The sequence below is a fragment of the Lissotriton helveticus genome, chromosome 8 (genome assembly GCF_964261635.1).
Source record: "Lissotriton helveticus chromosome 8, aLisHel1.1, whole genome shotgun sequence".
NCBI lineage: Eukaryota > Metazoa > Chordata > Amphibia > Caudata > Salamandridae > Lissotriton > Lissotriton helveticus.
The window spans coordinates 1058134298-1058159654 of record NC_136069.1 but is presented as its reverse complement, the minus strand read 5'-3'; the positions used below and the strand labels follow the sequence as shown (position 1 = coordinate 1058159654).

Below are 25357 nucleotides of genomic sequence, written 5' to 3'. Positions count from 1 at the left end.
CTGCACCAGCCGGGTGTAATCCAGGAAGATCATAATAGGGAGTGAGTTAAACATTAGCTTGTCTTTGTGAGTCCTGGCAAACTGCAGAATAGCATCCCGTCCGGCATAGTTCAGCAATCTGGCAATCACCGGTCTCAGATTTTCATCAGGGGGGGCTTCTTTGTTAGTTCCCGATGTGCCCTTTCCACAACAAATAGGATGAGGATGTGGGGAAACCCAATATACCCGTAGAGGCTTCGGCAGTTAAGTCAATGATGAGTAAAAGTGCCTACAGGGGATTTTGTTCAAGAAATATAACTTTTAGTGTACTATACGTAAAATGACTTAATGGTTCAGTCCAATTAGATCCTGAGCCTTTGAAAAATCAATGCATAGGTCAAAATTTAGAAAATCTAAACATTCAATGAATATAGAAACAGAAAAACACGGGGATATCTTTTTGAAAAAAGGCATTTCTTTTTATATAAACCAAGTTCAAGAGGGTACAATCAAAGGAAATTAATCCAGCAAAACATCACGAGAGAGGGTGTACAAATTGCCCTGCAAATCATGAGTGTATCCATCAATTCCAAAATAATTAAAGAAGTAATATATCTGGGAATACAGGCTACAGTTACTTAAATACAATAAATATTTGGCAAATAGATGATGGAGTTGACGTTTCGGTCTGTTGTGGCATTTGTCCGTCAGACCATCTTCAGGATGTTGAATATTTCATACAACAAAGACCCTTTGTGGAATTCCGGTAATAGAGTCAGACCCAGGTTGATTATAACAATTTTGACAGGAGTCAGATTAGCCCTGAGATTTCAATGTCGGAACAGTCATTGGACTCAAGGTAGTTTGTACACAGGTGTCAGTCCTGTGAACGCAGACTGACGCCCGTCAATACTGGTTCAGAGAGGGTCTCAGTACAATGAAGCAGTGCTTTAATCTCCACCTCATCACTAGTAAATATTCCATAGCTAAGCGTGGTCCATTGTACCTTGCCGTCATAGTCCTTTCATGCTCATTTGATTGGGTTAAGAGGTCTAAATTATGGTTGCTGTTTCTGGACCTGGGGCTTGATATATCATTGGTCCATTTTCTTTCAGTTCTCCATAGTAATTTGGCTGCCAGAGTCAGATTCAGCCCTAGCTGTGAGTTTCCCAACGCATCCAGATTGAAACACAGGATTCTTCAGGGCTGTATCCTGGCCCCACTCTTGTTCATTCTGAATAATAACAGCTAGATCTCATTTTTGGGTGAGCAGGGACAGGATGTGCCCATGATCAATTCCACTACCATCCTCACATTATTATATGTGGGCAATGCTGTGCTGCTAGCTTGTACCAAGAAAAGTCTAAATAATTTGGTGAAAGCATACAGTACTTTTTTTGCCGAGCTTAATTTTGGTATTTATTATTCCACGTCCCTGAACGTGGTCTGGCACTTGGAAAACATGTGCACTATCTCTATTACTATTAACGAGCTCTTGAGGGTGTCCAGTCTTCCATATCTAGGCATAATTTTTTACCCTACCCACCATTGGTATATCAATATGACAGCAGGGTGACAAAAACGTACTCAGTCTGCAGGAGCCCTTTTTAATTTGATCCCATCCCTTGGTGGCAAAGACCTTGTGGCTTTTCTTCAAATATACAAGACTTCCGACCGCCATTTATGTTGCGGGGATTTGGGGATATGTTAACATTTAACTGTGCAAAATGGGGTAAACCGATTTTGCAAGTGTTTACTCTCAATACCCCCTAGTAGTTATCTCTATATATTTCATGAAGATCTGGCTCTTTCATAGATCAAGGACCTAATTAAGCTTGCACCTTGTCACTTTGGATATCTATTTTGACTTATCGTCATGCTACTCTTAACCATGCAGTTATTAAGGACTTGAAGTATGACAAATGGCTTGATATTGTATGGTTATCTTACTTTAACCAGCCCCTGGTGAATTTGGGTAGACCCACACTTTTAAGAGCCCAACAACCATATGCAAGCAGGATAATTCTAGGTAAAGAGGTCTTTTATTGACATAAGACGCATTGATAGGTAAAGCATCAAACTAAGTAATCCTACCATACACCTATATGTAATGTTGCAGACCTGTCCATTCATTGAACCCTCTCTGTTGCTCAGCATAGGTCATTGGGAGTAGGCGCCATTATTCCTATTCAGATCTGATCAATAAGAAAGTTGCTCGGTCAGTAGTGTAGAGTGAGAGCAACTGCTTGTCCTTGTGATAATTTTTACAAACAGACATTGTTGCATTTTATTTTTCTGCAAATTTTAAGAGTTGTTCACTAGGAGATTTTTAATCTCCGCTTATAAAGCATAGATATTTTAGAGGGCGTAGTCCCGCTCTCCACTTCTTACAATTATTACCTGTGCAGAGTTCTGTATTATTGTTGGATCTTTTCTCAAATGTTTTATACTCTGTCATAATTCTGTGTGTTATTATTTGTGCAAATTCATGTTTTTAACATTGTTATCGTTTGTACTTTTCTAATTATTAATATATTGAATAAAGTTTTTTTAATTGAATTGAAACGTAGGGTAGTAATAAAATGTAATATATTTAATGGAACTTAATATATTGTTAACATTAGGACAATGCTAAGGTTACTTTTTAATATAATCACATTTAGGGCCAGATGTACATAGTTTTTTTCAGGTCACACATGGCCCGATTCGCAGAATTGGGACGTTTGCGAACGGAAAAAAAATAATTTGTCAATGTGCAAAGCTCTATTTTGTGATACGGTAACCTATTACCGAATCGCAAAATGGTTTTGTGATTCGGTATTAGGAAGGGGCTTGTTAAGGGTGTCCCTTCCTAATAGCAACTCACAGAGGTATGTGTTAATGTTTTGCGACCAAAATGCTATCACAAACCATTTGCAGTTTACTGCCTACTTCAAGTAGGTTGTAACCCATTCGCAAACGGGAAGGGGTTCCCAAGGAACCCCTTCCGCTTTGTGAATGTTGGTAAAAACGTTTTTTAAGAGGAGGAAGGGGTTCCACTGCCCACTCTTAAAAAATGAAAAGAAAACTTTTTATTTTTGTTTTTGAAATGGATCCCATTTTCCTTTAAGTAAAACGAGATGTATTACAAAAAATTGCTTTCCTTGAAGCAATCACAGACATGGTGGTCTGCTGACTCCAGCAGGCCACCATCCCCGTGATTTTAGCGATTCCCAATGCGTCGCAAATTGCGACTTACCACATGCATACTAATGAGGTAGGTCTGTTTGCGACCCACTGGGAATCGCAAAATGTGTCAGAGACTCATTAGTAGTGTTTTTGATTTCCAAATAGAGAATCGCAAAAATTAACTATTTTGGAATCATAAAGCCAAACCTATATACATCTGGCCCCATATGTACTATAAATTAATTTGATATATTTTAATTTCATGTAGTCTATGGTTAGTGTTGGTATTGTTGTTTGATTAAGATACTTCAATTTAAATAATTATATTTAAATATAGTGAGAGAGCAGTGGTAGAGTTAAGTTCAAATTATGGTCGATGTTTTGGAGCTCAAGAAGTGGAAAATGACATTAAATGCTTATCACATAGGAGTATCGGTAGTTCGAGACTGTGGGTTGTGAAGTTGTACCATCAAACTTCGTTTCTCCTGAAGACCCACTGTTTGCTCTGGTGTAACTGTAGGTCAGTTTGGTATATGATGTTGGGACATAGGTGGCAGCAACAGAGTAAGACCGAGAGCTGAATTGACAGTGTGCAAGTGAAACATTTCCCAATTGGAAGCAGTAAAGAGCAATATGAGATTATTTTTTTGTGCAATAATGACAAACATTCACGTCCATTACTTCCTGTATTTAATGGAGTAATGCAGAGATATTTTAAAGAACTTATTTAACATCCACATGGATTCTAGCATACTACTTTAAAGTTGCACACACATGCCGGAAGTTGTTGCTTTATCCTATTTTACACTACAGGCTAAGTCTGCTGTTGCTGAACAATGTTCTTCAATGATCTGCTTAAAACTCAATGATGCAGGAAAAGGGCAGGAACACAGAAACCCAGGAACTGGAACAGAGCTTGGATATCTGCCTGAACAATTGCAATAAGTGGACATCAAACAGTTTCCCATGAGGGGCCCTATTATGTAATGAGCGTACGAGCGCAAACAGGGAAAGTGCGCCCTATTACATGGAATGGGATGCCTCCAGAGCAGCGGATTCCTGTGAAAAAAGAAGCAGGTGCTTTGAAGCCGCTCCGTGTTTTCACAGTGAAAGCAGCAACCCACCTACACTTTGAAGGGGGATCAGAGATCCCCTTACAGGCGGTTGCAGTCAGTGACTGTACTCGCCTGCAGGGGAATTTCTGGGTGGTCCCTGGGACCCCTCTTACCCCCCTTCAGAGGGCTGCAGTCAGAGGGCACACTGACAGTGCACCCACCAACTTTTATATGGTGCACTGTCAGTGCGCCTCTTGTGGGCATCTTTGCCTCTGCAACCGCATCCCTCCTTTGCATGGTGCACGCCCCCATGCAAATGAGGGAATGCCCCTGAAGATAGTGCTGACGCTTTATGTGCGCCAGCGCTATCTGTATTACAGAAGGGGCCACACAAGCGTCTGTGGCCCCTTCTTTAATACCAAATTGCCGCTGGGTCATGCAAAGCAGGCGCAAACGCCTGTTGCGCCCTCGGGGCACATATGTAATACGGCCCCAGGTGTTGTAGATACAAATTCCAGTAGGATTTTCAGAAGAGAGGCAACAAAAGAAGGTTATGAATTCTGAATGTGGATCAGGAATCTTTTGCAGACTTCCAAGTCTTTATTGATCTCCATTCTATATTAATTAATCTTCAAATTGAAAACGTTCAGTATTTGCTCAAGACTTGGAGGGAAATATTAACTTTCACTACTTAATATGTTTACGTTCTTATTGTCTGAATTTTCCATATGTCAATATGGGGTTCTTTCATAAAAGATCTTGTCATTTTTGCAATATTTTTAAGTGCCATTTAAACTCCATGTTAGTAGTAGTGGGATTAAGTATTTTCAGATCACTTTTGATTATAGTAGGGATTCCATGGTGCTCACATTTTTATTGCATCTCTGTTCGATAAAGTTTGATTAACTTCCATTCAGCATGAGTAAAATATTGTGTTATAAATTAATTCCTCATTCAAGGTGAATCGATTGTCTTTCGAAAGATATATTGCTTTATTCAACTTTCATGGGGAAATTTTAAGCCTAATTTTCTAAATTTAATGGATGATTACAGCTATTTCTAAAATGTATTTTTCATTAAATGTTCTTACAGTAAGTTAACCTTTTATTACGTTCTTCTAACTTTTCCTATATGGCACGCCACCAGGGATATGTTGGAGGCTATGGCCACTGAGTTGTATTTTTATAACCTCGCTAGTAGTTAAGACACTTTAAATAAGTATATTGTAGTGTTTGCCTTTTGATGTTTGTTCTCCGTGTACTTTGGTAGTCAGTCCTTCTCATCTTGGCCCCATCCCAGGAGGTCAGGACTTATAGGCCTCTGTATGATTAGGCTAGCGTAAATTGGCTGTTGACATTTTCAGATGTGAGAGCAATAAGATGTCATCCAAGTCTGCTCACTCAGTCTTCTGTTGTCAAGGGCAAGTCTGCAATGGATGCATGATATTTGGGAGCGTGGTGAAGGCCTGCTGCTTCCTTATACTAGTTCAGACTCCATAATGGAACCAGGATAAGGATTTGACTGCAAAGCAGACTAAGTTGAACTGCAGTTTCCTTTAAAGGTGAAAATTATCAGGAAACCTCAAACAGTGGCACATAAAAAGGCTACTGCATTCCGCACACAGTGTGGGGGGGGGCGAGCTCCAGGGGCCCCCATCAGCACAGTAGCCGGGCCTGAGAGCTCCTACATCAGTCTGGAGGGTAGGCCCTCCATGTACTTTGCAGGAGGGACCTCTAAAGTTTCGTTATGCCACTGCTCTCAAAGGATTCAGGCAGATGACAAAGGCATCAATCTGGAACCATCAGAAGCTGAAGGTGAAAATTCAAACAGGTGGATGAATCGGCTGGAGCGAGCAACAAGTCTGAAGCTAGCAAGGCACCAGGCAGCCTACCTAAATAGGGCTAGACCAGGAACAGGAGGGGTTTTGAACAGTAAGACTTTCTCCACCATGATGGATTGGTTAACACGTCCAAACAGACCTTTCTGTACATTCCTTTTCCAAAAGGAAAATCTGCTATGGAACATACTGGCGATAGAAAGACAGGGATCTGGTGCTGGTGCAACTCGTAATGACATAACACCCACTCATACTCCGGTGTATTTGTTGCCTATCGAAGACAGACACACAGTCATACCTAACCTTCTCAAAGTATGTGGTGGACGGGTAGAAAATACTGCTTTGCAATGTCTGACCACCACACTACCAAGGTGGTAAAAGACTGGCACAGGGGACTTCCCAGATGGCACTTGGGAAGAGAATGCATCAGAGACTGGTCCAAGGAGTCTCGAGGTCATGCACAGAGGACAAAACTGAAACCCAGTAAGGCAGCACATGCAGAACCCATAATGGAACGAGGATAAGGATTTGACTGCCAAGCAGACCAAGTTGAACTGCAGTTTCCTTTAAAAGTGAAACGTATCAGGAAAATCTCTGAAACAGTGGCATAACAAAAGACCACTGCAGTCCCCACACAGTGTGGGGGGCGAGCTCCAGGGGCACAGCACAGTAGCCTGGCCTTAGAGCTCCTACGTGAGTCCGGAGGGGAGGCGCTTTATGTACTTTGCAGGAGGGACCCTCTAAAGTTTCTTTACGCCACTGAGAATACCAGGTGGAGACAGCTCCTGTGGGGACCATTGTACATGTAGCCAAATGAGTAGAGAAATGTGACAAAGCCTCAGCCAACCACACAGCCCCCTCCCCCCAAAAGAAGGCCTGACCCACCACCTGAAGGTGCGGGGCATCTGTGCAGTGTAGTAGTCACCATACACCAACTGTGATTCAGACCAGGACCAGGGAAGACCTGGCTTGGCAGCTCAGGCTGGACTGTTCCCATGAGGCACAGGGTCAGGACTGATTTGCATATAGCTGGGTCTGAACTGGCGCGGCAAAGTGAGCTAAAGAACAATGATGGGTTCAACCCAGATCTGTGACTGGGGGTGAGTGTCTGAAAAGTTTCAGCGCTCCGGCCATCATCTTGTGTTTGCTTTGTTCACCCTAAGTTACCAGGATATGCCCAGACGTGGGTCCTTTGCTCACTGGATGCAAGCTAGCCTGGCTGATGAAGGGTGTTACCAAGGAACCGGTCCCAGGATGCTTGTTTCCGGTTCAGGGAAGACCTGGCTCGGCAGTTCGGGCTGGACTGTTCCCATGAGGCACATGGTCAAGACTGATTTGCATATAGCTGGGTCTGAACTGTGGTGGCGAAGTAAGCTAAAGAATGATGATGGATTCAACCCAGATCTGTGACTGGGACTGAGTGTCTGAAAAGTTTCAGCACTCCGTCCATCAACTCCTTGTGTTTATCAAATTTGGTTAGCCAAAGCTTCAGCTGTTCTGCCTTCACCTGCCTTTCAATCAGACCCTATAGTAATAAACTGGCGACAACGAGCAGTTTGCATCAGACACCCTATCCAGGTTCCAGTGGGCTTTGTGGTGCCACAGTAGCCACACTTCTGAGATCTAGGTCCCTTTCCCACAGCTGTCAGTGTCAGTATTCTATGTCATGGAAGCGATCTATAACACCAAGTCCCGGGATGGGAAGTTGTAGGTTGCATTTTATCGAGCTCTCTGTATTCTTCTTGAATGTGTTGGTGTTAAACTACAATTTGCAGTGAGCCATCTCAAAATCAATGCTTTTCACCTAACAAAAAACTGAGGCAGTTTGGTGGTGATTTACCTCACATTCCATATACAAAAAAGTATTGGCCAAAGTGTATGACTGCGTACCACTTTGCAGCTGGCAGAGTTCAGGATCCTCCTGCTATGTATTCTGTCCAAGAGATCCACTGTGAATAGCAGCTTCCCTCTACCACTGAAAATACGAAGGATCCATGATTTCCCCAAACAAGTTAACCACTGCCAAACAGGCCGCTGATCACAATGAGGGACCACTGCACCCGTTTATAGTATTGTAAATCTCCCAGCCAGCCCTGTAGGCCCACAGAGGGCCCTACCTATGAAGTGAACACATCAACACAATTATTGTCACCTCAGTAGTAGTTCTACGTTAATGGACCAGAAGCTCTAGTTGCTTCCCAAAGTCAGATCTAGATTCAAAGTTGTAGCTGTTCTTGTTCACTGAAGTTTGTATCACATGATCCATTCTGATGACCTCATTAAAATGTATGACGGTGGTACATGATGTGAAACATTTTATAGTACTCCATTGACAATAAGCGTGTCCTTCCTTGTGAGATATTGTGCATAGTCTTTTTAAATATTTTTTATTATCTGCGCCATAGGGTCAAATATAACTACTGTGTTAGTTTTCGAAAAGGACCTCTTTATCCATGACAACCCTTGATTTAACCCTGAATTTGACAGGCGCTCAAAAAACTACATACTAGATCATATGCACAACCATAATTGCATAATACAGTCTAACTTTTGGGAACTTCGTATTTATATGCGGGAGCCTCACATGAGCTAGCTGTGCTTAAATGGCTGCATGTCTTTACCTTTACTGTCCCACTTTACTTCACCCTCCCTCTATTTGCCTATTGGAATGCAAGAAATTCCCTTTTTCCCCATTCAAGGTAAGCTGATGTGAAGCTGCCAATAATTATATATTTTCTGCATCTGCCTGCCCTGGATTGAGAAAAGGGAAGAATGTAGGTGAAATCTTCTGCAAAACAACATCTTGTCATTGTGGACATTGATGAATACAAGGAATGAGATATTCTTGTGCTGCCTGGCACTGTCGGGGTTGGAGGGGGGGGGGGGGGGGGGGTGCTACAATTAAAATTAACCTAGCGGTGATTAAATAGGGTTAATTACAATACCAGCCCCTGACAGTGCTCTTCCAAGCAACTTTCACAACAGGGGAGCTTGTGTGTGGTGTCTGCCTGCCAGGAGGATCCTGCAGGCAGGTGCTGCACACAGACTTCCTTGCTTTGAAGTGCACTGTTGGGGTCCATGCAATCTATTTACTTTAATACAGGTAGCTTTAAATTAACTATATTACTCAGCCCTTACCAGGGCTTCAAAAAGCAACTGTGCTTTTTGGGATGTTTTTCCCACCCACGGAGCAGCGGAACATCCCTAATTGAGCTCCGCAGGTGTAAATAAAGGAAGAACTTCCTCAGTTTGCTTAGGGAATTACACCCACCTCTCACCAGGAACATTGAAAGGACATTTACTTCATCCCTTTCTCGTATCTTTACTTTAGCTCTTATCTGTGCCCATACACCTTACCATTATTTTTTATTACATTTTCATTAATACTATGTCTTACATTGGCTTAAGTTATTTTTAATTCATTTAATTGTTTCCCCTAATCCTATACTAACTCCACACTCCAATTAGATGAAATAAAACCACTTCAATTTTTTTTTAATAATGCAAGGCGATTAATTGAACTGTAACCCTATTTTTAATTTTTAAGCAAATGAAAAATGTAATAACCTGTTTGTATTCCCATTGCTAAACGTATAGTTAATTAAATGTAAATAGTCAGATGAAATTGTCTTTTGTTTTGAATGACTGCTTACCCTAATCCTAAACATAATTGTGGAAAATATTCTAACCCTGATCTTACATTTTGCAAAATGCTTTTAATGTGTATTTTCCACAATTGATTTAATACTGGTCCTGTTCCCAACTGCGTGCTACTGATTTAATTTAAACTAAGTGTAATTAAATTAGTAAGTAATATTGTTCTTAAGCTAACCACTTACTTTTAATTAGATTCATTTTCAGTGAATTGCAGCCATATTGACACTAACCCTAAATTAACCTAAATAAAGGTAGATTAATATAAATTATTGGGTTAGTCGTTTTTAACAATGATTGTATTTAGTTTTAAATGTATTTTCTTGATGCTTAGGGTGCAATGCAGTAATTGGTAAATGAAGTAAAGGGGTGAACTAAAACTCTTAAACCTCATAGTTTATCTTGAAATACTTAAGTTTACCTTTCACTCATAACGTTGCACTGTGGATCAGCACTATAAATCATTGTAAAGAAAAGAGCAAGATCAAAATGAACTAATATGGATTCTTTAGCTCACCACACATGTTCTGAAACATCATCACTTACTACTTAAATTGCCGGTATTGTCTCTTTTCTTTCAGGGTGCTACAAAATATGAATCGCCTTGTTATGAGCTACTTGAAATAAACCTACCTGTGCGAAATCCCTTTAACATGGATGGAAAATTCAGGTGAGAGTGCTACAAATGATAGTCTATCTTCTCTTTAAGGTTTAAGGAACTGCAATGTATGCATACATTTATAACAATTGGATAGTGAGTATGGAAACTAACCTTTCTCTACTGGATATCACATCTTGAATAATTTCTGCAGACTTAAAGAACAGGACCTCACAGTATATTACACAAGCGAGCAGAATCCCGAATTGTGCTGGTACACAACCACAATCAGAGTCTTGTTCTTCATTACAGAAAAAAAAACCGCTCTCTGGGCACCATGCAGGACAGATAATCTATGTGGCCACTCTATGTTCCCATGCAAATGCCACACCACCAGCCATTGATAAGAGCCTGGAGGCCCCCATATTGGTTCTAAAATTCACTGACTAGCTCCAAACATTTGAAGGTGTTTAGATCACCCCTTCCTGGGCCAGAGTGAAGGCTGCCCACACAGATAGTAACGGTGTGGCCTCTGCCACATTCAATTTCTTTGGTGGTAGCTAGCATATCTTCCTTTTTAGAGGTTGTTTTTTATATAGTATGCAACCCGTCTTCTTCAACACTGGATACTAATACGATTTTAAACAAGATGATGATGTGAAGGTTTACTGGTATTATCAAACAGAAACAGAAATCATCTTGGATTGCTAGTGTATGGTTTCAACTATTATTCTGAGACTGGATAAGCTGCATTAAATATGCTAAACAATTACAACATTGGTGAAACCTTGCTCTATAGTACATCTAAAGTCTATATACCTCTCTGCCGCAAAGTGACCATTTTCCCAGTCACAGACGTCCGAGGCATTCTGGTCCTTCCATGTAGTCCTGGGTCTGTATGTGTGGTAAGACTAAATGCTGAGAGGAATTCTATGTCCATACTTCAAACACTGTAGCAATTTTATCTCCACCTGTCCTTACCTGTTCAGTCAGAGGCAAACTAGCCTAGTTTCCTTTAATTGTATATCTGCATCATATATCTCTTAGGGTAGGCAGAACACTTAGACAAAATATTATTTAGGTTTGAATTGTAGGTTCTCTTATATAACCAACAGTTTCTTTAGCCTCAGCTTTCTAAAATAGATTTATATTTTAATAATTCCTGGCTATTATTCCAGTGATAACTCGTCAAGTAAGAAGTCTTCCCCTCAGATTCTTTCTTTGAGAATCTAGTGGCTGCAATTTCATACCAATGTGAGTGAAGTTTAAATATACAGATTAGCTAAGGCAGGACTAAGACTTTTAGTGGATTCTTTAGAAATTATTCTCCTGAACACCAGAACTAAGGATTTTTATTCCAGTGAGAAACCATATAGTTAAAGTCCTTTTGAGTGGTTGTTCAGGTTGTGTCTGTTTCCCAGAAATACACACCTGATATTTTGTTCCAGTTTTGTACCTCTGCTGCAACCTCATTTCTGTGTTTTTGAGTATGTTGTGAGAAATAGCTATCCTGTCTTTTTAGTGCGATTTACACTATATTTGAGGCACCTTAGCCTGTGTCTATTATAGCCTATTGTGTTTCTGGAAGTCCATTCATTAGATTTAAAATCTTACATATATTTAGGAGATGCACGTACTTGTGCCAATTTAGCAGAAAAAGATGAGTGCATTGTCACTTAAGGATATAAGCTGGTATATATGGGGTTTGTGATCTAAACCTTAGAATGGATTTAGAGATGGGATCTTCTTTCCTCTTCACCATTAACTTGTATATAGTTTAGTTTGGATTTTTGTTCCCCACTTGAACCCTAAAAATTGTATGCTGTGATCCCCTTTTCTGCTGGATTAACTTGTATAAATTGACTTGAAAGAAATTACACTCCAGATTACCTATCCTTTGCCACATCCTTGCAAGTTTGATCTTACTTAGAAACTGCAAGGTGTTCCTCTACTGTAGTAATAGAATTCCAGCAATATTAATATTGTTGGTTTTCCTTTATATTTTCACATGAAGTGCCAGGCCACCACATAGATCCTGGTGATTTAGGATCAGCTGCAATTCTGCGGAACCTAAAGCGTATAGCAGGATAAACATTGCTGAAACAGCTGTGCTTGAAAGTCTTCCTGAATCCGTGATCTCTACAACATTGTAGGTGATGAGGGACAGCATTCGTAGGACACTATAGACTGAAAATAATTGATGATCACCATATTTTTTTTGATAGAGCAGGGGTGACTAGGGCTAAACACAACAGGTAATATTTTGTTTGGAGATGAATGCAGGGTCCTTACCAGATCTTATCTTAAAGGGAGCACTACATGGACCTCTGCCACAAACTTGGAGTGCTGAGATGACTGGCCACTTATGTTATTAGAATGTCCTTGCAGTTGTATTCGGAAAGATCAGCTTTTTGTAGTAAGAGTAACAGTAACAGTTGTTCATGTAGGATGTCACGGTGAAGCTGGTGTTCAAGATTGCCATTTTAGATTTATTCAAAGCAAGGTTAGTTGACTTATGTTTTTGAATAGACAAAGTGAAGTAGGGAAGCAGACCATGGTAAAGGGCAAGTTTAGCAGATTCCTCCCAGTCTTCTTTTAAACTAAACAAGTGGCTTATGAAGATGCAATTATTTAACTACAAAGCACATTTTATTAGCCTGAAACTTTATGGATAAAAAAATAAATAGAAGTATCTCATCTGGAGAAAAAATAGTAGATTCTGTTTTGAAAAATATATTACAATTAATTTATCAAAGTTGATTGCTTTTAGAACTAAAACCCAGAGGGGCGTCATTGCAATTACTTCTGTGTTTTTTTTGTCAGCTCACCTGGTTCAGTGTAAGGGGTACGGCCTTTGGAGCAGATTTATTTTCCTCTGAGAAAAGCAAAGCTTTTCAGTGTGATAAATGGGAGTCATCCAGCTCCCTATACTCATGATAGTATCCCAGTGAACAAGACTTCCTGTCCTTTTGTATTTGTATTTTATACTTTGGTTTTTAATCATTTAGTGTTTGCTGACGTATCGACTCTTTTGTCATATATTACCTTACAATGTTAATGTAATTCTCAGGTATAACTAGTTACTTTTGCTAGCACACACGCACACTCGTGCATACAATCTGGGACGTTTTCGCTTTGCCAAACTGTATTTACCCTGTCCCTATTTTTGAATAGTAGGGTTCCTCCCTCCTTTGTTAATAACCCAAAACAAGACCTAACTTGTGCAGGGGTAAACCAATTATACTCATTAATGTCTCCCTGGCAAGTGATTAAAACAATTATGTGTGCATATATCTATATTTATAATCTGGCCTTCTCCCATGAGGCAGACATGTTTCTGCACAATGTGTGAAGCACATAAAAGGCCAGGTACATTGATCAGGACCTATATTTTCCACTGGACACACACATGTGTTAACTGAAACAGCTGCACGGATACTGCCACAATACAGCTGTGTGCTCCAAAGGGTCTTTCTGTTGGTTCTTCTAGACATGTAAGTGGATGTTGACATCATTATTAATAGGAACTGTATTGCTATCTTGATTATCTGTTCCCCTCCCTCCTTACTAATCATTTCCAGTAAAATCACTTTGGGAATAAAAACTTCAGCCTCACCTCCAAGCCATTAGGTGTACCTCACGGCTCACACCCAGCACCCCATATTCTATTATTTCTGCCACAAAAGCTAAAAATGGAGAGGGCTTAGTCCATGAAATTGTCTAGGTTTCTTACGGAATTGGGTAGGATGTGAGTAATTACCCCCCAATCTGTCTGCCCTAGGCGGGGCAGAATACTCACTAGGTGCCAGGCAAACCCTTTTTATAAAAATAGGGGTGGGGGCTACCCACCATGGACATGGTCATAACACCCACCCCATTTAAATGAAGCATGTCTTTCGGCCCTCCTAGGGGAAAAGTGGTGGTAATTACCCACGATCTACCCCTGAGGGAGCAGAAAGCCCACTAGGTGCCAGGGAGAGCATTTGTTTTTAAATATAGGGGTGGATCTACCCACCATGGGCATGACCATGCTTCCCACCTCACAAACAAATCAGAAAGCACTTCTGCACCCCCGTGGGAAGATGAGGCGATTGTCCCTAATCTGCCCAAGGGGTGGGGTTTCTGCCCAAGGGGCAGAAACCCCACAGGACACTAGGGACTGCTTTCATGTAATAATTTTGGGGCGTTGAGACGCCCTCCTTAAGCATGGACCCATGGTCCTCCTCCACCCTGGGGCCCAATAGATTTGCTGCCCATAACTTGGGGGGTGGATACGGTATTCAACCTACCAGACCCAGACCGTTCTAAAAACTATACATCCGGGTAGTCCTCAGTGGTGTTCTTCACCTAGATTTCACGATTTTTTCTTAACCACAATGCGCTGCAAACCTCAAGCTTTGACTAAAAACACACATTTTCCTCACATTTCTGTGAGCAAAACCAGTGGAATATGGGGAGAGCCCCAAAGTTCCTACCACACAGCATTCTTCAAGTCGCCCGACAACAATGGTACCTCACTAGTGTGGGTGGGGCAAGAGTCCCCATTAAAGAGCTGTAATGTGGGTAAGAAAATCTCTTTGCACCCATGCAAGGCACACCACCCTGGAACCCTGGAATGGTTGTCTAGGTTTCGAGATGTCAGTTTTTCATAGGTTTGCATGGGTAGCACAAAGCATAGTCGCAAATACAGCCGCTACCCTTATTGCTTATCTATCAATGTAGCGCTTTTTGTTTCATGGTCTCTTTGCCCATCCAAACCAGTGGAATGCTGTTCTTATCAGGGGTCATGTGGGAACTCAGGGTGGTATGAACTTTGTGACCCCACAGATTCCAGAATTTTCCATCACAGAAATTTGAGAAAAGTGTATGTTTTTTACCAAAGTTTGACATTTTGCAAGGGCTTCTGTGTAAAATTATCTAGTGAGAGCCATGCAAGTCATGAACGTCTGGACTCTCCTAGTTGGTGTGTTTTTTAATCAAGTTTTGCAAGTGATTCTGGTTTAAAACACCTGGCTAGAGCCACACAAGTCACTCCACTCTGGATTACCCCAGGTGTCTAGTTTTAAAAAATGTGCAAGTTTTCTCTAGTTGCTGGCTGAGTTAGGGCCCAAAATCCACAGCTACCCACTTTGCAAACAAAGGGCCAGTTTTTAGTGGAAAAATGTGATGTACACATGTTGCATTTGGGCCATTTCCATTTAACAGACACTGTGCCTACCCACACAAATGAGGTACCATTTTTATAGAAAGACATGTGAGAGCATAAAATATTAGAAGATTTGTTATTCCCAATTGGATTTTGCTGCGTTTGTGCCTTCCAAATGGAAGCCAGTGTGAAAGAAAGAATACAGTTTGAAAAATACCCTCTAAATCATATGCAAGTATGCGTACCCACAGATTCACAGATGTACAAATACCCACTACTTCTAAACTCATTTCAGAAAGGTTTCCTTGATACCCTTTTTTATTCAACATATTTCACCATATGAATTGGTCTATACTAGGTACACAATGAAAAACAATTGTATGGCGCAACTCGTCGTTGGCTCTGGGTACCTTGGTTTCTTGGAGAACCTACAAACCCTATATATTCCTGCAACCATAGGGTCTAGCAGACTGAATGATATGACATATTGATTTTGTAAATTGGCCATTGTGACAAAACGTTGCGGATGAAAACATTGTCACAAATGGCAGTTTTTCCTACTTCTTTTCAATGTTTCTTTCTTTTACAAGTTAGTTTGTTTGGTAAAACAGAGGGTTCTACACATATGAGACCTTGCTGAATTTGAAATGCTGTCTAATTTCCAGAAATCTATACCTTTTCTGGATTACCCATAGGTTTTACATCGGTCTCCACCACCAACTGGATGTAGACTGCGAGCACAAAAAATAGAAAGAATTGGCTACCTCTTTGAAAAATGACAAAAATGTATTAAGAAATTTGTTTTTGTAAGTTCAGCTCTGTTTGTTCCTGAAAGGTTGGATAATGGTGACTTGAGCACATTGAACTGTTCATCGATTCAATTTTTAGGAGACAAAAACTAAATTTTTTATATGGAACACTTTTTTCCTTTTTTTTCCCCAAAAACTGAACATTTAACTATATTTTGCCTATTTTCTGAGTCCCTTTCAGTGAAACCCACAAACCCTGGGTACCTTTAGAATGCCTAGTATGGTGGGTAAAATGAGATGCAAATTTGGTGTAGATACCTACAGTTATGAGGCCCTAAGCGGCAACTACCCTACATAGCCAGAAAAGGGCTCAGCACTCAGAAGAAAGCACCAGCAGTTAAGGGGTTAAGTCATCAACACACTTTAAACACATTTCCAGTGCTGCACTAAACACATGGAATCATAGCAGTTAATCCTTCATACCGAACCCATAAACTCGTATCCCATATCCTAAGCCTTATGTCCCTAACTTGTAGCTATAACCCCAGTACCCTTAACCCTGTACCCTCAGCCTCTATACCACATCCCCCAAACCCTTAACCCTATATCCTGTAACTTTTAGTCTCAGCCACACCATTAATCTATGTAGCCTTGCTCCATACACTTAACCCCTATACCCTAATTTGTGTATCCATAACCCATACCCGAACCCTCAATCCTGTATGCCAAAGTCTGAACCATGTACCTGTAATCCCTAACACTTAAATCCCTAACGCCATATCCCTGTAGTCTATGCTCCCACTCTTAACCCTATACCCCAACTCTTAACCATATTCCTGGACACGGGTATCCCCTAACCACATACATTAGTTCCCTATATCCTTAAACTTATACTTTTAACCTTTTCTTCTGCCCCCAACCTCTTCCACATTGTCCTTAATGCAATGGAGAACAAACACTTTTATTATTAGTATTAATAACTATTAGAATTGTTATTTTCAACATTTTAAGGCAATACCGACATTTTAAGGCACTACCATTAACTATATATTACCTGAAGTGTTTTCTCCCATAATTCCAGTAAAATGCGTCAGCACATGGATGATCACATATTTGCAACCAGTGCCATAGGAAGAAACATATTGTAGCACTGGCTGGAAATTCGTGATGGCTTTGGATTGGTTGCGTTCTAGCTGGGAGAGTTCACATTGTTCATCAGCCACTGGGTCTTTCAGACTGTAATTGTGTGTTAGGAGGAGCTGGTGCAGCCCTCATGTCCTCACTCATTCATCCATCCACCCACCCACTCACTAGTTCATCCATGTACTTATGTATTCACCCACCCATCTGATAACTCACTCTTGCTTTCATCACATTCAAACTTGTAGTCTATAGAGAAGTAATTACACGTCTTCCACGTCTACAAAAGACAAAACTATTAGCTTTATCAAAGCTTTTTTTTCATGTGGATAGGATTCAAGAGGACATTTTATAACTTTATAAATGAAGAACAATAAATAAGTGAAAGTAATTAAAATCGAGCATTGACTCTTTTGAGTCCCTACAGGCGTAAATTAGCGTCAGTTAGTCGAACCGTGGATAAAATTGATTGCTTCTGTATGTGGGATGTCTCAAGCGCTTTAAATATTGAAAACAATATGCACAGAGCACGCCAGATCCGTTAGCCCTAACACTGGCCTTAGCTGAATCGGTGTATTCAAAACCTGGCACTGAAGAGGGTATCAAAACACAGAGCAGACAAAACTTTGTAAATATATGAACCTGCACAGCCTAGACAGTACATCTGCATGCAGAGCTCTCTTGTGACGCCACTATTTCTGTGTATTCACTGCTGCAGCTTTCCAGGCAGCAAGGGATATGCAGCTCATTTGCAAATAAGGTCACTTGCAACTGCAAGCTGTCACAGCGACTTTCAAGAAAACTTTTCTATTCTGAATTCTCATAATGATCTCCATGGGTGCGACTAGATCAAAGCCCTTGCACCTTTCGTCTTTGCAGTTTTATTTTTAGTCATTTAAAGCAAGGTATTCCTGTGCTGTTCTAGATGTAACATTTTTTCAAGTTAATGTGTTCATTTAAATTATTAATTGATGACGTTACTAGGCTGCTTGTTAAGAATAGTAGTTAAATCATAGAGATAAGGGGCCAGCAGCCAGATTCATCAAGCGAAATGCGCTCACAAAAGGGCCAGATTCTGAGAATCTGGCCCTTTGCGAGTGCAATTTTTGCATTTGGGATTCATCATCCCAAATGCAAAAATCACTAATAAAGAATTTGCTAAATTGCGAGGATTAGCATTTAAGGAATCTCTTTTAGAGATTCCTTAAATGCTATTCATGAAACATTTAAAAATTGCGAATTCGCAATTTAGGACCGCTATTTACCATGAGGTCAAACCTCGTGGTAAATAGCGAAAACTTAGAAAAATGCATTTAAATGCATTTTTGTAAGTTGCATGTTACACACACACATGTCCTTTGGACATGTGTGTGTGCACAACATCAGTGTAAATTCACATTTCAGGGGTGCTACAGGGTGTCCTTTGGACACCCCTGCACCCTTGAAATCGCATCCTTATTTGCGATTAGCAAATTGCTAATCGCAAATAAGGAATAACTCCCCATTCATTCCTATGGGCCTGTAGGCCCATAGGAATGCATGGGGAGTTATTCCTTATTTGCGATTTAGCAATTTGCTAATCGCAAATAAGGAACATGTAGGAATCGCAATATTTTTTCAATTCCTACATGAATCCCGTTTTGCAAGTCCTTAATAGCGATTCCTTATGAATCGCTATTAAAGACTCGCAAAACGGGTCTTTGATTAATCTGGCAGCAGATGTACGACCGTTTTTAGCAGTCGCAAACAGAAAATCAGGCCGTTTGCGACTACTGCTAAAAAGGGTTATAACATGTACAAGCCCTATTTTGCGAGTTGGTAACCTATTACCGATTTGCTAAATAGGGTTTGCGAGTCGCAATTAGTAAGGTGATGCCTAGGATGTCCCTTTCTAATAGCGAGTCACAGGGGGATGAACAATTGTTTTACAACCCTTTATGGTTTCCATTACCCAAGCGTTGAATGTTATTGTCTCCCAAGCGTGGAGGAAATGCATCAGCCTCCCTCCTGTGTTTCTCTGGATAGAACCAGAAACACTCCTCATACTCACCTTGTCCTGAATTTGATCTTGTCTGGGAGCCATGAGATCCTCTACGGGTCGATCTGTTCCTTCCAACTCTCTCTCTTTAAGGGTAAAAGCGTACTCAGTAAGAATTTCCTCTGAAAAGACCTCTTCCTTGACCATATCCTCCCTCCTCTTTTTAGGCCAAGTCACCCAATTTAGGACAAATTCTCAGATAAACAACCTTATGCCTTTTTGCTATGAGTCCCACGTTGGTGCTGCCTAAAACATAAATCACCCTTTGGCTCCATCCCCTCAGCAAAGTACTATAAAAAAAGTGCCATTCAGATAGGATTTCTCCACCATATCAAATATTCTGGTAACAGGACCCAGAAAATCAAGGAGTTTATCTTCACATTGTTTTAAGGACCTTTCAAGACCCTTCCTTGGATCACGACCTTTTTTAAATATGTATGTTATTTGATCCGTATCCAAATAAGGGGTCATTGTTTCTTTCTCATCAATAACAGGATGTGAGGACTCCACCCTCATCAGATTTTGTTCGTTCCTTTCTAAAGGTCTCCTGATCCACTGCTTGATATAATTAGCAAAATAAGCCAAATGCCACCTCTTCGAACTACGAAGATGCCAAATCGCTGAGGGTTTGAATAGAGCCTGCCCCAAAGGCTCTTTAACTTCCTTCTTTATATTCTTTATTGAACTCTCTGTTCCAGGAAACACATCAAATCATCATCTCAGCCTAAATCAAGAACATATTCATCAACGTCTGCATCCAGATCATTCTCAAACCAATTAGGCTGGCTGCCCTTGTCCTACGCAGAGTTCACCTTTCTTCCTTTCTTGCTTAGAAACTCCTGCTTTAACAACTGATGTTTGAATACCAATCCTATGTTTTTGACTTTTAAAACATTGACCTCCTGGTCCTTAAATCTGTGTGTCATCTTCATCAGACTACGACCAAAATTCATCCTCATCCATTAAATTACCTTTCCTTTTACTGTCTTTCAACCGCATTTTAACAGTTTCCAGTTCTGTATTCCCAATGTAATTATTAATTAACCTCCTAATAACCTCTTCCTGCACACCCTGTGGTGAAATCATATTTCCCTCAGCCTTCCTAAACTTCTCTCTTACCTTACAGGCAATCTACCTAAAACTATAACTTATTTTATCTATATCTCTATATATCCTACCTAATGCCACTGAAGAAAAACTTCTAACTATAGTTATTTATATTTCTCTAAACTGTGTTGCAACTACTTTAACCAAAATAATTTGTTTTCTCTTGTTCTCTTGAGTCGCACTATGGCTGGCAACAGTCAGCTGTCAAACATTCAGCTGTGCGCAGCTAAACGTGCATTGCCAAGCAAAAACCTAGTTGGTTGGCAATGCGTCAGCACGCACCGTGCAGTCTCAATGAAGGGCACTAATTCCCTTCAAAAGAGACACTTAAGCCGACACGTTGCCATAATGTACCCAACCTGCCCTTTGAAAAAGAGCTCAACGTATTCCCATGATAGGCAAGATCCTCAGATAGCACATTGCTGGGCGTGTGCTCTCCCCACGCCGTAGCGTTTGTAATTTCAAACGTGCTTGAGCGTGAGCATCTGCTAACTTTATGACTTTATTTTATAAAAAATGGTCTGACTTATCAAAACAAGCTCCATTAACATCAACCCTTCATAATATACATTTAATTTATCCTTCAACATCATATAGAACTAAACATCGTATTTTCACATTAAACTAACATTTTATACCACACTAATCAAGAATATTGTTAATGACACCTGAAATCTTCGTAAATTGAGTATTATTTATACATAAAAATTATGCAAATAAGTTATATCTATTTAATCCATATAAACCCATATAAATATTTGAATAAATAAATCAATACTCATCTGCTCAGAAGCAGCAAACAAAAGAGGATCAGAATGGAGTGCATGGTACTTATGTAAAGTGTGAAGATTCTATTGTTTTATGACTTCATGTTGTGTTCTATTTGGGCTTGTAAGTTGCTGTTCAGAAGTTGGTGAATAAAAGTTTATGCATAATGCTAGCCTCCTGTCGACATAAAATCACCTTCACACGTATATTGTATTAGAAAATAGAGGTCTGGGCCAGACCTATTTAATTCAGATTTTAAGAAAAAGAGGGTAAGTGAAGCTCTGGCCAACTATCTAGGTTTACTATGGTGAAAACTTTGAAGGCTAATGGTCATAATTTGGTGTCAATTTAATATGCTATTAGCAACAAATCATTCTGTATCTCGCACCCCCGGTCTCAGAGTTAACCTCAACTTCACTTAGTGGCACAAATGACCCCTTTTTAGATCCTCCTTCCTTCAGGTGATTGTTTATGTCAAGGTTGTGTAAGGCAGTCTTGATCGTGGATATGCATGTGAATCTCCAGATTGTAAGTCGGCTTAAAACAACTTCGACTAATAAGCTTATTGTAAATGAATCTGTTTGTCCAGTTCTGTTTGCTTCTCTGTGTAAGTTAAAATTCAGTACGACATAGTTTGATATAGTGATAAATATCTTCTATATAAGTATAAAAGTAGTGTGATCTTTTTTTATTTGGCTTTCCCTGTCTATCTGAACATAAGATGCCCTGAAAATATGGGTGTGTTCCAAATTTGAGTGGCTATAGGCTCCTTTGTGAAATGTGTGCCCAAGAAGAGGAAGGTTGAGGTGGCATTGATATTTAATTTGGCTTTATGATAGCAGACAAATACCACACCTCCTATTGTAGCTATATGGCATGTGGATGTGTCTCCATTTGTCATATGGATGTGTCTCCATTTGTCATAAACACAGAATTGGCACTTGATTTGTTCATAAGAACTCTCTGGTGAAAACCCTTTGGTAGAATACTTTGGAATCACCTATGAAACAGGTGCACTGGGAAGTATGTTTCACTCAACATGTCAGAATTATCCAAAATTGCCCTGTAGACTGATTTTGACTTCCACAAAATTTCAAAGCCCCAAGGTAAATGGTGAGAGCATAGAAATGTGATTAAAAATGTTCAATGAAAAAGGAGCCTCAGCTACAACGATTTAGGGCTGTACCACTCAAAGTGTTTTTGCTGCAGGCTGGAGCATCAGGAGGACTGCAAAATCAATTAATCTGATTCTGTAGAGCCCTTCTCATCCACAGTTCCCTGCCGATCAATTTAAACTTTTAGAAAACAGACTAATTCAGAGGTAAAAGTTTATGACCAAGACAAATCACCAACTCTTTGTCGCAAAAACTGCATCACCGGGTTGTCGTGACAGTCTTTAGGTTCCAGGCCGCCACAGTTATTAGTCAGGCGAAACAAGCGACCTCAAACTGACCGCACTGATTGCTAGTTTTCCTTGGTGGGCGCCTAATACCAAGGCAATTGCAACCTAATGGATTCAATTGGATTTTGCATTTCCTTTTGTTCTCCTTGGCTACTTTTTGATATTTTTATAAATCCATATGTCTAATTTTAGTCCTTTTGGTGTTGTAACAATTATTATTGGCCCTAGTTTGGGAGTTTTAACCTGTTTATTTTTAATTGCGATGTTGTTTTTATGTTATTGTTCATGTACTACATGCAAAGTTTTCTGAGGACGGGTAGCTTGCTTGTGCTATGTTACAAAGGGCATGGTCAGGATTCATCAAGGACATTTGTAAATTAATAGGAATTAGATTTTAGTTAGTGGAGCTATCAAGGCTGGGGCCGCTCCTCTCTTAGTTTAATAACCCACTATTCTAGAGGTTTTCAGTGCGATGCCTCAGTAATTCTTTCTTCTTTATTCCTTGGGGGACGCACTGTAAAAGCTGCTGCCATTAGTCATGCTGAAACGGCCAGCTGGCATCTAGTTTTGGATTTAGTGAAATATTTTGAATCTCTGCTCTATACTTAGTTTTATAACTTTTCATTTAATAACTGCTAATTTTATTTGGTATGATGGTGAAAATACACACCAAACTATTCTTTCATGAAGCAGATGAAGAAATAGATTTAGAAAAGTGATAAAAAGTTGGAAACCTTCAATGCCTTATATTAGGTCTCGCGGGTGCATGATTCAAAGCTATCCTCGCTGAATGGTTGATTAAAAGGATTGAAGCCAACTTGCTGTTATGATGAAACTAAGGCTTGGGCAATATAATTCTGATGTGTTGAATCTAGCTAAAGTTAGTTTTGTCAAATGGTCAAGGTAACATTTAGTTAAATTAAAGCAGTACACACATTGACAAATATTCCCATAAACTGGATTTGAATATCCCAGCTCCAAAGGTGAAAACAAACAAATGAGTAAAACATTCTCACAGTTCCTAATACCTTAAAAAGGAGTCGAACAATTAACACAAGGCGGCTATAGGGGTTGGCTATTATAAACTTGTGAAAAAAGATTCTTTGACATAGTCTGTTCTTTATGTCAACCACCACCTGCAAAGGACAGGTGGAAGAGAGAAAGGTGCAGTACAGACAGGACCGAAGATGAATAGAATCTACTGTAAGGAGACAAACAACAAGGAAGAAATAATAGTATAGAAAGTTGGGATAGGTAACCCATAGTGAGACATGATGAGCTGCACAGGGATGAAAAAATGAGAAGTGAAATGGATTTGGAAGGATGGAAAAGAAGGGGAGCAGGTGAGAGGTTATAACATGTATCCCCTTGAAAATTTGAAATCCGAATATAAAATGTATGTGGAGCGGGGGACACTGAAATGCCCTTTACCTTAAAGGCACGTAGAAATGTAGGTAAACCTCAAAGTGGAAAGATCATTAGACTTACATTAGTGATTTTTTCAAAACAGAATGTATTCACCAAGCTTGATTTGAGGCCTCTGATCTGACAATACAAACATGAAATTTCATCAGGTTGAAAACTTCAAGATGGATTTGTGGGAATAATGGTCGAAGACTAAACTATTTCAATGTACTGTTCTTAGAAAATATGAATAATGGACAGTTTTTTGAGAATCTCTAAAAGTAGAAATAATAGATGTAGAATGTGTGTGAGGTAGTTTTTCTTCTGTACTAAATGCCATTGTCAGGGTCTCCTTTATAGCCCTTAACCTTCTAATTTGTGCACTCATCACCTCATTGGTTTAGTTGGAAATCATTGAGAATGCGTTCACCCCTACTGCCTCCAGCACTTTTTTAAATAACATATTTTTATTGAATTGCACAGATCAAGCAGTCTCACCATACAGTCATGTTATGCGTTCACCACATCAGTCGACAGAACACTGCACATTTAGCAACACAACAATTAATGCCTTTGCATTGAGAGTCAATTTGTGCATAGCATATCTTGGTACTCCATTCCTGTGACATGTGGTCTCAAAGTTTACATCTATATATTTTCTACTGGTGCCATATCTTTTCATATTTTATAGCATATCCATTCCATCCATAGACCTATTTTTCCGCTATCCTGCACCAGTCAATATCCCTTTTCCATATTCCTAATTGGGAGGAAAGGGGATTTTCTCCTATATATTTTGTCTTGCTACCATTAGACTAAGGCTGTAGAATATATTCGAATATTTCAAAGGGGTACCTCTACTCACACATATCGAGGAAGCAGTTTTACTTTGTGCTCCGTTTGCACCCCTGTAACTTGTCTTAATCGTATGGACCCAAATGATCTGGGGCTCTGTTAATATACATGTACACAAGTGTCAGTTACATTTAGCGAAAATAAGTAGGACTAGTTCAGATAGACTTTTCTTGGCATTTAACTAAATGGATCGCTTCATAAACACAATATTGTCATGCCCTCAACCTGAGCCATTTTGGAGGCGGCAGAATTTATATTAATTATCAACAACTCAGAAATTGTTGTATGCTATCATCTGCTCAACATTTTGGCATCATATCAACCAAATGTTCAAGCTACGAGAAATTAAACAAGACAATTCGTTTTTTGAAATTGAAACAATATTCAGCCCTTGCTTGTTTCCTTTGGTATGCTCTGCTATTAGTTTACTTTTCCAAAGGCTGTCATGCTATCAACA

The 25357-nt window shown here is 39.9% G+C and overlaps 1 protein-coding gene across 1 annotated transcript in view; it reads left to right on the top strand.

The window, feature by feature from the left end:
- Window positions 1-25357, top strand: part of CFAP47 (cilia and flagella associated protein 47) — a 2858849-nt gene that overhangs the window by 968717 nt on the left and 1864775 nt on the right. Inside the window, exon 39 of the mRNA XM_078657910.1 lies at window positions 10275-10363. Within this exon, the coding sequence (XP_078514036.1) occupies window positions 10275-10363 (89 nt within the window). The remainder of the gene's footprint in view (window positions 1-10274; window positions 10364-25357) is intronic.